Source organism: Heptranchias perlo, chromosome 6 (genome assembly GCF_035084215.1).
Source record: "Heptranchias perlo isolate sHepPer1 chromosome 6, sHepPer1.hap1, whole genome shotgun sequence".
In the NCBI taxonomy this organism is placed as follows: Eukaryota; Metazoa; Chordata; class Chondrichthyes; order Hexanchiformes; family Hexanchidae; genus Heptranchias; species Heptranchias perlo.
This window is the reverse complement of record NC_090330.1, coordinates 76,000,988-76,014,808: the sequence shown is the minus strand read 5'-3', so window position 1 is coordinate 76,014,808 and position 13,821 is coordinate 76,000,988. Positions and strand designations below refer to the sequence as shown.

Sequence of the window (13,821 nt, the reverse complement as noted above, 5' to 3'; positions counted from 1 at the left end):
ACATTTTGGCTGGGGTGCAATTTTGAAATATCCTCAGCGTGTTTCCCGTGCTGTGGGAAACAATCCCTGTTGCAACAGACGTGTTTCAGCCAGCAGCCAGTGGGAGATGCAAAGGATTATTTGCGGGCAACAACGGAGAGCGCGATGTCACAAGAGGCACTACCATCGCAACAGGGTCTACAGACCGAGGCTCAGCTTCCTGGACCTCTCTGAGGAGCAGCGCATACGGAGGCTCAGAGTCAGTCACCAGGTAGTCACAGACATCTGCAGCCTCCTTCATGCCGAGCTGCTCCCGGCTGGGCCGAGCAGCATCTCCTTACCTGTCGCTGTCAAAGTCACCACTGCCCTCAACTTCTTCGCTTCCGGATCATTCCAGGGTGCCACCGTGGACATTGCCGGGGTCTCTCAGTCGTCTGCACACAAGTGCATAAGGCAGGTAACCAACGGCTTGTTTCGTAGGGCCTCGCACTAAGTCAACTCAGCCAGATGGAGAGGGCAGTGGGATTCCACGCTGTGGCTGGCTTCCCACAAGTGCAGGATGTAATCGATTGCACCCATATAGCAATCCGAGCACCTCCACATGAGCCAGGACTGTTCATCATCAGGAAGGGCTATCACTCCATCAACAAATGTAAGGAATCTTACAACACCAGGTTATAGTCCAACAAATTTATTTTAAAATCACAAGCTTTCGGAGATTATCCCCTTCGTCAGAAGAAAGATTCCTTACATTTGTCCACCCCAGTCCATCACCGGCATCTCCACATCATGACTCCATCAACACTCAGCTCGTTTGTGACCACCGCAAGAGATTCCTTCACATGTGCGCCAGATTCTCTGGCAGCTGCCACGATTCCTTCATCCTCCGGGAATCCAACATCCCGCCTTCCACGCACCAAACACTCGTAAGGGCTGGCTCCTCAGGGACAAAGGATACCCCCTGCATGTGGCTCACGACACCTCTGAGGAAACCCACCACCGAGCAACAGCGTCGATATAACGACAGCCACATCAATACCAGGTCTACAATTGAGCCTGCTATAGGGCTGCTCAAAATGCGCTTCAAGTGCCTTGATTGTTTTTTTGGGAGAACGTTTCAATACGCACCAGACAGAGTGGGATGCATTATAGTCATCCGTTGTGCCCTGCACAACATGGCACAACTGAGAGGGGTGCCACTGGAGGAGGCCCCATCCACATCTGCCACCGATATTGAGGAGGAGGATGAGGAGGCGGCGGAGGAGGAAGAGGTGGAGGAGCAAATCATGGGCAGAACAGCGGCTCACCTGGCTGCTCGTGAGGCCAGGGAGTCACTGATATGTGAACGGTTCTCCCAACATCAGAAAGTGTGAAGAGTCCAGTCCTCACCACCTGGGCAGAGGAGCGGCCACACCAGCCCCCACCCTCCCTGCACAAAACAGTCCTGAAACTGTAGAGTGACCCAATGGGTGGCATCAAGTGTGGGTGTTCATGGTGAACCTCATGAAAGGGTCATATTACAGAAGCCAGTCAAGAATGGCCAAGACGTGGCAGTAGTGGTGACAATAATAATATTTAATTTGAGCTTAACAAAAAGCAAACATAAATAAAAAACATGTCCAACCGTCAAACACCCTTGTGCATCCCCTTTGTGCTTACAAAACCTTCGCCTTTCGCATACGACTACTTCTACATGGTGCTTCCCCTGTGGCTGCAGCAGAGGTAGTGGCAGGTTGCTCTTGTTCATGCCCTGACCGATTTATTGCTTTGGGCCTATGCCCTCTGGGTTTTGGTGCCCATGAGGGCCTCTCCAAAGACTGCTCCACCTGCACCTGTGCAGGGACAGACTCGGCCACCTGGAGAGGAGGCAGTATTGTGGGTACTGGTTGAGAGGGGGGCAATGGGTGAGACGTGGGGGCGTTTTGAGTGGGGTCCCCACTTCCATGTCCCCTTTCGCCATCATACCTCCCCTGGGCCAGGCCCACATCACTCCTACCACTCTGCTGGATGACAGTTTGGAGGACATGTGTGAAGCCTTGTAAGGCCAATGCTAGAGTATCTCCCTGCCTGTTTAAGGCGGCAGAATGTTGTTCACCCTGAGTCCGAACGGCTGTTGTCAGGGCCTGAATGGACTTATTTGTGAGCCATACTTGAAGCTCCATGGAGGCTAGCCTTCTCTCCATCGCAGACATTCCCGCACTTACTCGCGACACTATCTCAGAGATTCCCTTGTGTACCTGTGCCACCATTCCACTCATGCAGGAGTTGGACTCCTCCATCCTCTGCGCGATTGTGGAGAGTGCGAGTGGCACCTGTTCCAGCACCTCACAAATGTGCTGCTGCCCCTCGATCATTCTCCTTTTAAAGGATGGCCCCCACGGTTCAGTATCTGTGTCCATCTGAGCAGAGCCTGGAAAGGAGTGCTTCCACTGACACGGACTCTCCACAGCTGCCCCTGCCACCAGTGTCTGCTCGTGCTCACGTGTGTGGTAACTCACCATGTGCGACTCCAACTAACTGCGGACTGGGGCCCACCGTGGTGTGTGTATCTTTGCTGGTGGATGGCTCACTCAGATGTGACGCTGCACCCTCAGAGGCTGGCAGGTCCTCTGAGGAATCGTCCTCCACCATCACAGCGGTCGCTGAAGGCCCTCTAAGAGAACAGAAGGCAATATTAGGCATGATAGATGTGTCATGTTGCGATGAGCATACTGAGGTGCTGAAGATGGCAAGGCATGTTAACATCAATTCATATTGTGAGTGCTGAATGTTAAAGTTCTGTCACCAGCCTTTTGTCAGGTGCCAGTCTCGGCATCCCCGACGGACAGGCACTCGAGGGTGCGGCTCAGTTCCAGCACCTCCAGCTCCAATTCTGTGAGGACGACCATCTGCTGCGGCCTCCCTCTGGTCCTCGCCCTCTCCCGTGCATTCTGTGCTCTCTTCACCTATAAGGGGAGAAAGTACAGACGCATGAATGAGTGATGGTGACGTGGCCAACCAATGGATGCATTGGTTCGGTTGCGGCTGACCGTGAAAGAGATGCATCAGAGGGCGAGTATGAGACAGAGCCATGACATTGTATGAGGATTGGGGTGAGTGGTAATGGTGGGGTGAGTAATGGGGAAGTGAGGACGTGCTGAGGGAGTGCAGGTGAGTTGAAGATGAACTTTGAATGGGTGTGAGGAGTGATGTGATAGAGTAGTGTTGGCAGTGCAGAATGAGTTGGGGGGTGGGATCGGTGATGTGGAAGATGGAGTGTAGGAGAATGATTAAGTATACTCACTTTGGCTGACCTAGTTAGGTCATTGAAGTGCTTCCTGCACTGGATCCAGGTGCGGGAGATGTTGCTGCTGCTAGTGACCTCCTCTGCCACCTCGAGCCAGGCCTTCTTGGTGGCAGAGTCAGGCAACTTCCTCCTTTCCACCGGGTAGATGACATCCCTCCTCCTCCTCACCCCATCCAGTAGCACCTGGAGTGAGGCATCACTAAATCCAGGAGCAGCCTTTCCCCTGTGCTGCTCCATTGTACTGTGTGGGTGTTTGCTCCAGAAGCAGCCATCGGAGGACTGCCCCTTTAAGTAGAGCTGCTGCAACTGACAGCCTGTGATGCGAGTGTGCAGCTTTCGGATGGCAAACCTGGAAGCCATGTTAAGTGGTTCCAATTGACCTGTGATCAAGTGGGGAACGGACAGATTTTATTGGGCGGGTTACTCACGCGCCCAATCGCTCCCCCACCGCCATCCCGCCTCCCCGCTAATATCGGGGCCTTTGTATGGAATGTCCCCTCATGTGACATTATTGCATCCTGGTGCAATGACATTATGAATGGCAATTTTACTCCCTGTATATCATGCTAATTAGGGGAGGGAGAACAAGGCTAAATAAAGAAATCTCACTTGCCCACCAGGTGCACATATTGGGAAATAGCAGGTGGGTTGCCCTCAATCAATGGATGGAAAATTGAGGGTAGTACCAAGTCCCACTCACGCATCACTCCTGTCTCGCTGATTTACGTTGGCTTCCAATCCTCCAATGCCTCCAATTTAAAAAGCTCATCCTCGTGCTTATATTCCTTCCATGGCCTCACCCCTCCCTATCTCTGTAACCTTCTCCAGCCTTATGCCTTACATCACTCCCCCAAAACTCTGTTCCTCTGACTGTGTTCTCTTGTTTACGCTCCCCCCCCACCACTCTGCTCTACTATTGATTCAGCTGCCTAGGCCCCATGCTCTGCAATTCTCTCCCTAAACGTCTCTTCCTTTAAGACCCTCCTTAAAACCCACATCTTTGACCAAGCTTTTGAACATCTCTCCTAAAATCTCGTTTTTTGATTACACCTGTGTGATGAAATTTGGGACATTTTTCTATGTTGAAGGCACTATATAGATGCAAGTTATTGTTGTAGCATGCCTATGATTTCCCGATACAAGTGACCAGTAGGCAAAGTCTCCCACCGGCATTGCAAACTCAGAAAATTACTCCAGAATTGTCTGCTCATAGTCTGCTTCTAATCAAGGTGGTAATAAGGGGCATCTGAAAAACACCAGTAAGTGCACCTCCCATAAATATGAGGGAAATTAGTAGAACATACCTCCCCTTTAATATAAAAGATATGTCTGCCTAAAATAATTGAATTAGTGCTGTTTGCCCCTGAGTCCACAAAGACAATGGTGCAGAAATTGCTTAAAAAAGGGTGAGTTTAACAGCACTCACTGTTGATAGTGGCGAAATTGGGGAGCAAGTTCCGGTGTTTGCACATTCGCAGTCAAACGTGGAAATCTGGAGCTCGCTCCTCTTGGTTCGCCAGCGATCTGACAGCTTTGCATTAAAGGGTTATCGCCGGCTGGAATCAACAGAATCAACGGACCAGCACCAACTTGCTCTTCTGCCCAGCTGGAAGGTAACTAATTATGCCACCAAACACGTATGCTTAAAAATACCAGGTCTAAACTAAGTTTTAACAGTCTTAATGACTTCAAAACAACGAAAAATTAACTTTTAAAAATGTGGAGTCTCATTATTCCTTATTTTAATAGTTTTTGGTCATTAAAAACAACTCTTTTTAAAACATTATTTTTTACTTTTTCCTTCGGTTTCTTTTATTTAATTCAATTATTTCTTACCCTCTCTTTTTTTTTGTTGTCCATAACTGTTTTTACAAATGATTTGAGTGTTGTACCTTTCACTTCCTGGATTTTACGTTCCAGCTTGCAGAAACTCTTCGCAGCGTGTCAAAAATGCTGCAATCTGATTGATCTAGGGGAGAAAATGATCCTTTTTTTTTATTTGTTCATGGGATGTGGGCGTCACTGGCGAGGCTGGCATTTACTGCCCATCCCTAATTGCCCTTGAGAAGGTGGTGGTGAGCCGCCTTCTTGAACCGCTGCAGTCCCGGTGCTGTTAGGAAGGGAGTTCCAGGATTTTGACCCAGCGACGATGAAGTAACGGCGATATATTTCCAAGTCGGGATGGTGTGTGACTTGGAGGGGAACGTGCAGGTGGTGTTGTTCCCATGTACCTGCTGCTCTTGTCCTTCTAGGTGGTAGAGGTCGCGGGTTTGGGAGGTGCTATCGAAGAAGCCTTGGCGAGTTGCTGCAGTGCATCCTGTGGATGGTACACACTGCAGCCACAGTGCACCGGTGGTGAAGGGAGTGAATGTTTAGGGTGGTGGATGGGGTGCCAATCAAGCGGCCTGCTTTGTCCTGGATGGTGTCGAGCTTCTTGAGTGTTGTTGGATCCTCTTGCTTCTCCAGGGTCCTAGCTTCACTGGAGCTAACGCTGGGCTCTCCTCCGCTTCCCATTAGAGGAAGTGCCCACAGTGAGTTAGTGGGTTAGTATAAATCTATGGAGCGGCGAGGACTGTTGGTTCGCCGCTTGGAGCAATTTCTGGGCCCTGGAGTGAAGGGGGCATCAAACCTTTTGAAATTGAGAGCATCCCAAATACATTTTCACATTTCTTTAATATTTAGTAAATGTTCGTATAGTGTTAACTGCTCAAAACAATTCAAATATATATATTTTTTCTTAATCAAACGAATTCCCAAAAACAGAATAAGTGAAGAAAACTTCTGCGATCCCAATCGGGAGACTCGTCTGACACCAGCGCAGATTGGGGAATCGATGTTCACAGTGATGCAGCCCTATCTCCACCTCATGCTACTTCTAAGCGTGGCCCACTACTGGGAGTGCCAGCTCAGTAAATTAGTCCATCTGTGTCTTCTCTTACTAAGTGCTATTGGAATATTAGGAGTGACATTTTCAAGATTATCAAGACTGAAAGCCACTTAAATATGTTTATTGTTATCAAAATACTGTATGTTAAATGATTAACTCAATACGACTGACATTTAGGCAGATCTGCTATTTCCCCATGTGCCTTGCCTATTTTAGCCACAATAATGACGTGTGGTGAATAGTCGGAGGGACTGTATCACTGCCCAGTGGAAATTAAAATAAAATTCAGTGATCTGCAGGAAGCACAGGTTAGAGATAAGACCACCACACTAAGTTCAATTCTTAGATATATTGCAGCCGAATTAACAAGTTGCATTTGACTTACACTTTCTTGTGAAATGTAATAATGTTTTTGAAACCATAGGGCACAAATGGCTCCCGAAATAACGGAGGAGCTCAACAGCGCTCTCCGTTGTTAGTGGCGAATTGAAGGAGCAAGTTCCAGCGTTCGTACATGCGCAGTGAAATCCAGAACTCGCTCCTGGTGGTTCGCAGGCGATATGGCAGCTTCGAATTAAAGAGCCATCGCACGCTGCAATCAGAGAAATCATTGAAAAATCGCAAACTTGCTTATCTGTCCAGCTGGAAAGTAACTAATTATACCACCAAACATGTACACTTAAAAATACAGGTCTAATCTAAGTTTTAACAGCACGGTAAATCTTAATGACTGCCAAACAACTAAAAATTAACTTCTAAAAATGTGAAGTCTCATATCACTCCTTATTTTGATCATTACATTTTTAAAATTTTTTAATTTTTCCTTTCTGTTTCTTTTATTTAATTCAATTATTTCTTTGGCTTTTTATAAATAAAATTATAATTTTTATTTACAATAACATACCGAATACTAACTTTAAATGAATGAAGTCAGCTTGCCTGTTTGAGTAATGCAGCCTGAACCTGTGGGTGTGACTTCTCTTCCTGACAGATTTTGTGGGCGTGTCTTCTCCTCACAGACTTCTCCAGCCGCATGGCAACTCACGCTGCTCAGAGGCTGGGTTGATAGTGCAAAATTTTTTTAAAGTTCATATTCAATTCAACGGTACAGAGCCCGCAGTAAGTAATTTTGTTAATTTAATTTGCAGGAGCGGCGGTGAGCGTTGCCTCGCTGCTCGGAACGATTTCTGGCCCAATGAAACTCATTGCAAACAGTTACGATGACAAATTCTTCCTCCCAAAAATAAATCTAAAATAGATTGCAATGCACAGGAACACAGGAATTGTTAGACAAAACAAGACCAAGGTCCATCCAGTTCACCTTCACCATCCTGGTAGTTGTATGATGTAAAAATAATGGAGTTGGGGATTCTAGGAGTAGGGGGCACAGTCTAAAAATTAGAGCCAGATCTTTCAGGAGCGAGATTAGAAAACATTTCTACACACAAAGGGTGGTAGAAATTTGGAACTCTCTTCCACAAATGGCAATTGATGCTAGCTCAATTGCTAAATTTAAATCTGAGATAGATAGCTTTTTTGGCAACCAAAGGTATTAAGGGATATGGGCCAAAGGCAGGTATATGGAGTTAGATCACAGATCAGCCATGATCTTATCAAATGGCGGAGCAGGCACGAGGGGCTGAATGGCCTACTCCTGTTCCTATATTCCTATGGTCCTGTGAGTTGTTAACAAATCATGGCAGTAAATCTCTATCAATTAGTCTACAACAGACCCAGACATGAGGCAAGGAAAATCCCAGTGGTGGAAAGCTTTAGGAGGCATTGGTCCAAAGTCACCTGTTCCTCCCAAGCATGCTACACGTACCACATGTCATGTCCTCAATTACTTATATGGATGTTACCCCCATGGATTACGTTTTATATTTTCCTTCATTCAAAACTGAAGACGACTACAGGGCAGATTTTGTGCCTGACCTAAGGAGTCTCCTGGGGGCAGCGGAGAGAGGAAATTCCCTTCGGGGTGTGCATCCAAATTTCCTCTATGTGCGCCGCCCGGGAAATCTGTCATTTTAAGTTCAACTGGAGGCAAATAGGTTAACATGAAACAGCATTATCTCACCTAACCAGATAGGAGTCTGACTGAATTCAAGTCTTACCCGCTCTGCATGAGTGACTCCCCATACGTTATTTGCATTGTTTGGGTCCCAGTATCCTGGCATTGTGTCAATTTGCCGTTTGTTTCGGATGAAGTGATGAGCTTCTTCATCAGTCAAAAATGGTGCAGCTGCAATCCCTGCCAAACAGACAATATGGTTGATAATGACATCAACTGTACAACAAAAAAATCTATAGGAGACCTGGAAGGTTTTGGGAGGTCAATGCCTGAGCTTCACTATGAAACGGACTTTAATTCCCAGTCTGTGCTGAGATAGCTGGTCTTAGCCCAGCAGCAGTTGGGCCCATGACTAGGGTTGGGGAAGGGAAAAATCAGCTAGGATTCCCAACCGTGCACGGATATCAGATGAGAAAAGGAATGGGCTCCGCTACGATGTCCTCCGCTGTTAAATAGCTTGTTGACATGTCTCAACTCACACACAAAGAATAACCACTTGGGCAATCAAAAGCAAAATACTGCGGGTGCTGGAAATCTGAAATAAAAACAGAAAATGCTGGAAATTCTCAGCAAGTGAGGCAGCATCTGTGGAGAAAGGAACAGAGTTAACGTTTCAGGTCAAAGACCTTGCGTCAAAACTGGGAGATATTAAAGAGTTAAAGTTTTTAAGCAAGTACAGAGCCAAGGAAAGGGGGGGGGGTGGGGAGGGAGGGGAGGGGAGAAACGAACAAAAGGGTAGGTCTGTGATAGAGTGGAGGGCAAGAGTGATTAAATGACAAAAGGGATAGAACCATAGAAAAGATATAGCACAGAAGGGGGCCATTCGGCCCATCGTGGCCGCGCTGGCTCGAAGAACAACCAGGTGCCCATTCTAATCCCAACTTCCAGCACCCGGACCGTAGCCCTGCAGCTTACAGCACTTTAGCTGCAGGTCCAGGTGCTTTTTAAAAGAGTTGAGGGTCCTTGCCTCTACCACCAATTTGGGCAGCGAATTCCATACACCCACCACCCTCTGGGTAAAAAAGTTTTTCCTCATGTCCCCTCTAATCCTTCCGCCAATCAGCTTAAATCTATGTCCTCTAGTTCTTGAACTCTCCACCAGGGGAAACAGGTACTTCCTGTCTACTCTATCTGGACCCCTCATAATTTTGTACACCTCAATCAAATCTCCCCTCAGCCTCCTCAGCTCCAAGGAAAACAACCCCAGCCTATCCAATCTCTCCTCGTAGCTGCAATTTTCAAGCCCTGGCAACGTTCTTGTAAATCTTCTCTGCACTCTCTCCAGACCAATTACGTCCTTCCTGTAATGTGGTGACCAGAACTGCGCACAATACTGCAGCTGTGGCCGTACCAGCATTTTATACAGTTCCATCATTACATCCCTGCTTTTGTATTCTATACCTCGGCTAATAACGGAGAGCATTCCGTATGGCTTCTTCACAACCTTATCTACCTGTACTGCCACTTTCAGGGACCGATGCACATGCACTCCAAGGTCTCTCACTTCCTCTACCCCTCTCAATATACTCCCGTTTACTGCGTATTCCCTTTTACTGTTTGCCCTCCCTAAGTGCATTACCTCACACTTCTCCTGGTTGAACTCCATTTGCCACTTTTCCGCCCATTCCACCAACCCATTGATATCTTCTTGGAGTCTACAGCTATCTCTTCACTATCAACTACACGGCCAATTTTTGTGTCTTCTGCAAATCTGCCAATCATGCCCCCTATATTCAAGTCCAAATCATTAATATATACCACAAACAGCAAGGGACCCAACACTGAGCCCTGTGGCACACCACTGGAAACAGATTTCTATTCGCAAAGACATGCATCGACTTTTACCCTTTGTTTCCTGTTACTGAGCCAATTTTGGATCCAAGTCGTCACATTTCCCTATATCCCATGGGCTTTTACCTTTGGATGATGATGCAAGGCAAGGAGGGTGGTAATGGGACAGGTTAGGAAACAAAAGATTGGTCTAGAGGAGCTGTGAATGGCAACAGCAGAACCATTGCCAGCACCTGCTGTCCGAAAAAATGAGCAGTGATTATGATCTGAAGTTTCTGAAATCAATGTTGAGTCCAGAAGTTTGTAAAGTGCCTAATCGAAAGATGAGGTGCTGTTTCTCGAGCTTGCGTTGAGCTTCATTGGAACAGTGCTAGGGTAAGTATACCAACAAGAATTCAGTGCCTTCAGGAACAAGAGGGGAGAAAATAGGGAAGCGAATGGTGCAAATTGGGCATGCTGGCCTCTGCTTCTAATTCTCATCTCCACTCCTAACATAAGAACATAAGAACATAAGAAATAGGAGCAGGAGTAGGCCAATCGGCCCCTCGAGCCTGCTCCGCCATTCAATAAGATCATGGCTGATCTGATCCTAACCTCAAATCTAAATTCATGTCCAATTTCCTGCCCGCTCCCCGTAACCCCTAATTCCCTTTACTTCTAGGAAACTGTCTATTTCTGTTTTAAATTTATCTAATGATGTAGCTTCCACAGCTTCCTGGGGCAGCAAATTCCACAGACCTACTACCCTCTGAGTGAAGAAGTTTCTCCTCATCTCAGTTTTGAAAGAGCAGCCCCTTATTCTAAGATTATGCCCCCTAGTTCTAGTTTCACCCATCCTTGGGAACATCCTTACCGCATCCACCCGATCAAGCCCCTTTACAATCTTATATGTTTCAATAAGATCGCCTCTCATTCTTCTGAACTCCAATGAGTAGAGTCCCAATCTACTCAACCTCTCCTCATATGTCCACCCCCTCATCCCCGGGATTAACCGAGTGAACCTTCTTTGTACTGCCTCGAGAGCAAGTTTGTCTTTTCTTAAGTATGGAGACCAAAACTGTATGCAGTATTCCAGGTGCGGTCTCACCAATACCTTATATAACTGCAGCAATACCTCCTTGTTTTTATATTCTATCCCCCTAGCAATAAAAGCCAACATTCCGTTGGCCTTCTTGATCACCTGCTGCACCTGCATACTAACTTTTTGATTTTCTTGCACTAGGACCCCCAGATCCCTTTGTACTGCAGTACTTTCCAGTTTCTCGCCATTAAGATAATAACTTGCTCTCCGATTTTTCCTGCCAAAGTGCATAACCTCACATTTTCCAATATTGTATTGCATCTGCCAAATCTCCGCCCACTCACCCAACCTGTCTATATCCCCTTGTAGGTTTTTTATGTCCTCCTCACTCTCTACTTTCCCTCCCATCTTTGTAACATCTGCAAACTTTGATATGTTACACTCGGTCCCCTCCTCCAAATCATTAATATAGATTGTAAAGAGTTGGGGACAAATGAGACTGCACCAGGAGCAGATTTTGGGGCTTGTATGGTTATATTTAGCTGAACCTTTCTTTTGAAATAAAGGGAACTACCAGAGAGTTTATTCAAGCTAAGACATGACACCCAGAGACCTGATTCCACACTGTGCTGCCAAAGACAGGAAGGCCTTCTACCCGACACTATATCCTTCTCTACGATACAAGTCTGAGGGTCTCCAAAAACACAGCAGGATTACCTGTCTTACACCGACATGGTCATCCCAGAGCCCACTCGAATGGGGTATATATCCCCATATGCAGTTGGAATCATTCAGATGCACAATGATGCAATTGCCTTGCATACAATTATGCCATTGGACTGGGCACAGTTGGCAGAGAAGTTTGACCTTCTAGTCCATGCAACAAGCAATAGTGTAAAACCAGCTACTCTCCTTGCAGTTCATGGATGCTGCCTTTCAAATGTCCCTCGAGACCTTTGGAGGACTTTCTACAGAAGACTGGGGGCAGCATCACGATCTTCTGTGGCTGAGAGGGCACCTGATCCAGTGTACTAACATGTGGACAATCTTCCAAGTTATGAGTTCTCCCAAAGCAGAGCAACCAGTAATTTTCCATCTCCTTTCCTGAAGTTACAGTGAGGTTAAGATTCCACAGGCGCCGGCTGCCCTTCAGTGGTTTGGCCCAGCCTGCACTGGAATGGTCAATAAGCTGTTCAACTGCCGAGGATTGGGGGAGAAAATGGCAGCCGAGTCCAAAGCTGTGCCCAGCCAACATCCACACACTCACACTTCCCATCAGGAGTCTCTGGATAATGGTCAGGAGCAGCAACCGGCCAGAACTTTTCCTCTCAGTTAGACTGGGGTCACAGCCCAATTTGAATGAATGCTGACGTTTTACCCACACCATCAATGCTGTCTTGGTTCTGCATTTATTTGAATGTTCTGCCAAAATACTTATAAGTAAATAAAACAAATCCATAAAAGAAAAAAACATCTCTATTAAAGGCGGTAGTATTTCCTCAAAAAAAACACAACCATCAAACCACCAAAGTAATCTATTCAAAACAAAGTGTGTATGCACTTACAGTGCTGACTTTGTAAATTAAAAACGAGTAAAATATTGACACACATACACACACTCACACACACACACACCACCCAGAGGAATTTTATCATTTTCTATAAGTTTATACCACAATTTGCTTCTCAAAAGAATCCTGATATCCCGTGCACTCCATACAGTAGTACATGCAAAACCCGATGGTGATTGTACCTGAATGTAGTACGGCCACTGCACCTTCCCTGACTAATGTCACTAACTTCAGTGGTGTCAGTTTGACTCAGTTGGCAGCCTCTTCTCTGAGTCAGAAGGTTGTGGGTTTGAGTCCCGCTCCATCACTCAATTATATAATCAAAGTTTACACTTCAGTACAGTAATGAAGGAGTGCTGCATTGTCAGAGCTGCTCTCTTCCAGCTGAGATTTAAACCGAGCCTGCCTGTTCTGATGGATGTAAAAAAATTGTTGATGAAGATTAGGGAGTTCTCTTGGTATCCTGGCCAGTATTCATCCCTTAACCAATGTCACCAAAAACAGATTAACTGGCTATTGATCTCATCGTTGTTTGTGGATTCTGTCTGCAGCATTGGCCTACATAACACCAGTGACTATAGGGATCTATTTAAACTCCCCACCCACCCACTTCGTCGGGTGATAATGGTGTGTGGGAGCATTAAAATTGGGTGAGTCAACTTATTGGCCCAAGATTGCTTCTTTCCTGCCTGGTGGCATTTTATCTTTGCCAACTTTCAAGTCAGTCAAAGCTCCCGCTACAGGCACGCGAGGGCTTGATTAAATCATCGGCACCACAGTGTTATTTTCGCTGGTACTCGGGAGGAGGCCCCACTGATAGGAAACCTACCCCCCAGAGAAACCTGGCGGGAGGCAGCAGGCTATCCAGAAGAGGCCAAGGTAAGTTAAGTATTTTAAGTTTTGGAAGTGTTCCTTGGGGGGCCAGGAGAAGCAGGAGTGCTCCTCCGGGCCCTGCAAAGAATCGTTGGGCCTCCTCTGCCATGATCTTTCCTCTCCTTTCTCTGAATGGCATCGGTTCTGCAAACCCCCCTCAACTCCGAGGTGGCATCTGGCTCCCATCCCAATTCCCAGTCCCACCTGCACCATTCCTGCCAGCTTCGGCCAGGAGACAGATGTGCAATATTAAAATGTGGCCGGGCCTTTAAAATCAGCTAGGCCTCACTTCTTTCTCCTCCTCCAGGTGCACCGCCCTCTTTGGGCCACCCTTTCATC

General features: G+C 46.7%; 1 protein-coding gene across 1 annotated transcript in view; it reads right to left on the bottom strand.

Moving 5' to 3' along the window:
* Positions 1–13,821, bottom strand: part of LOC137323208 (uncharacterized protein C3orf85-like) — a 49,759-nt gene that overhangs the window by 17,250 nt on the left and 18,688 nt on the right. The window contains exon 3 of the mRNA XM_067986714.1: positions 8,270–8,406. Coding sequence (XP_067842815.1) covers positions 8,270–8,406 — 137 coding nt within the window. The remainder of the gene's footprint in view (positions 1–8,269; positions 8,407–13,821) is intronic.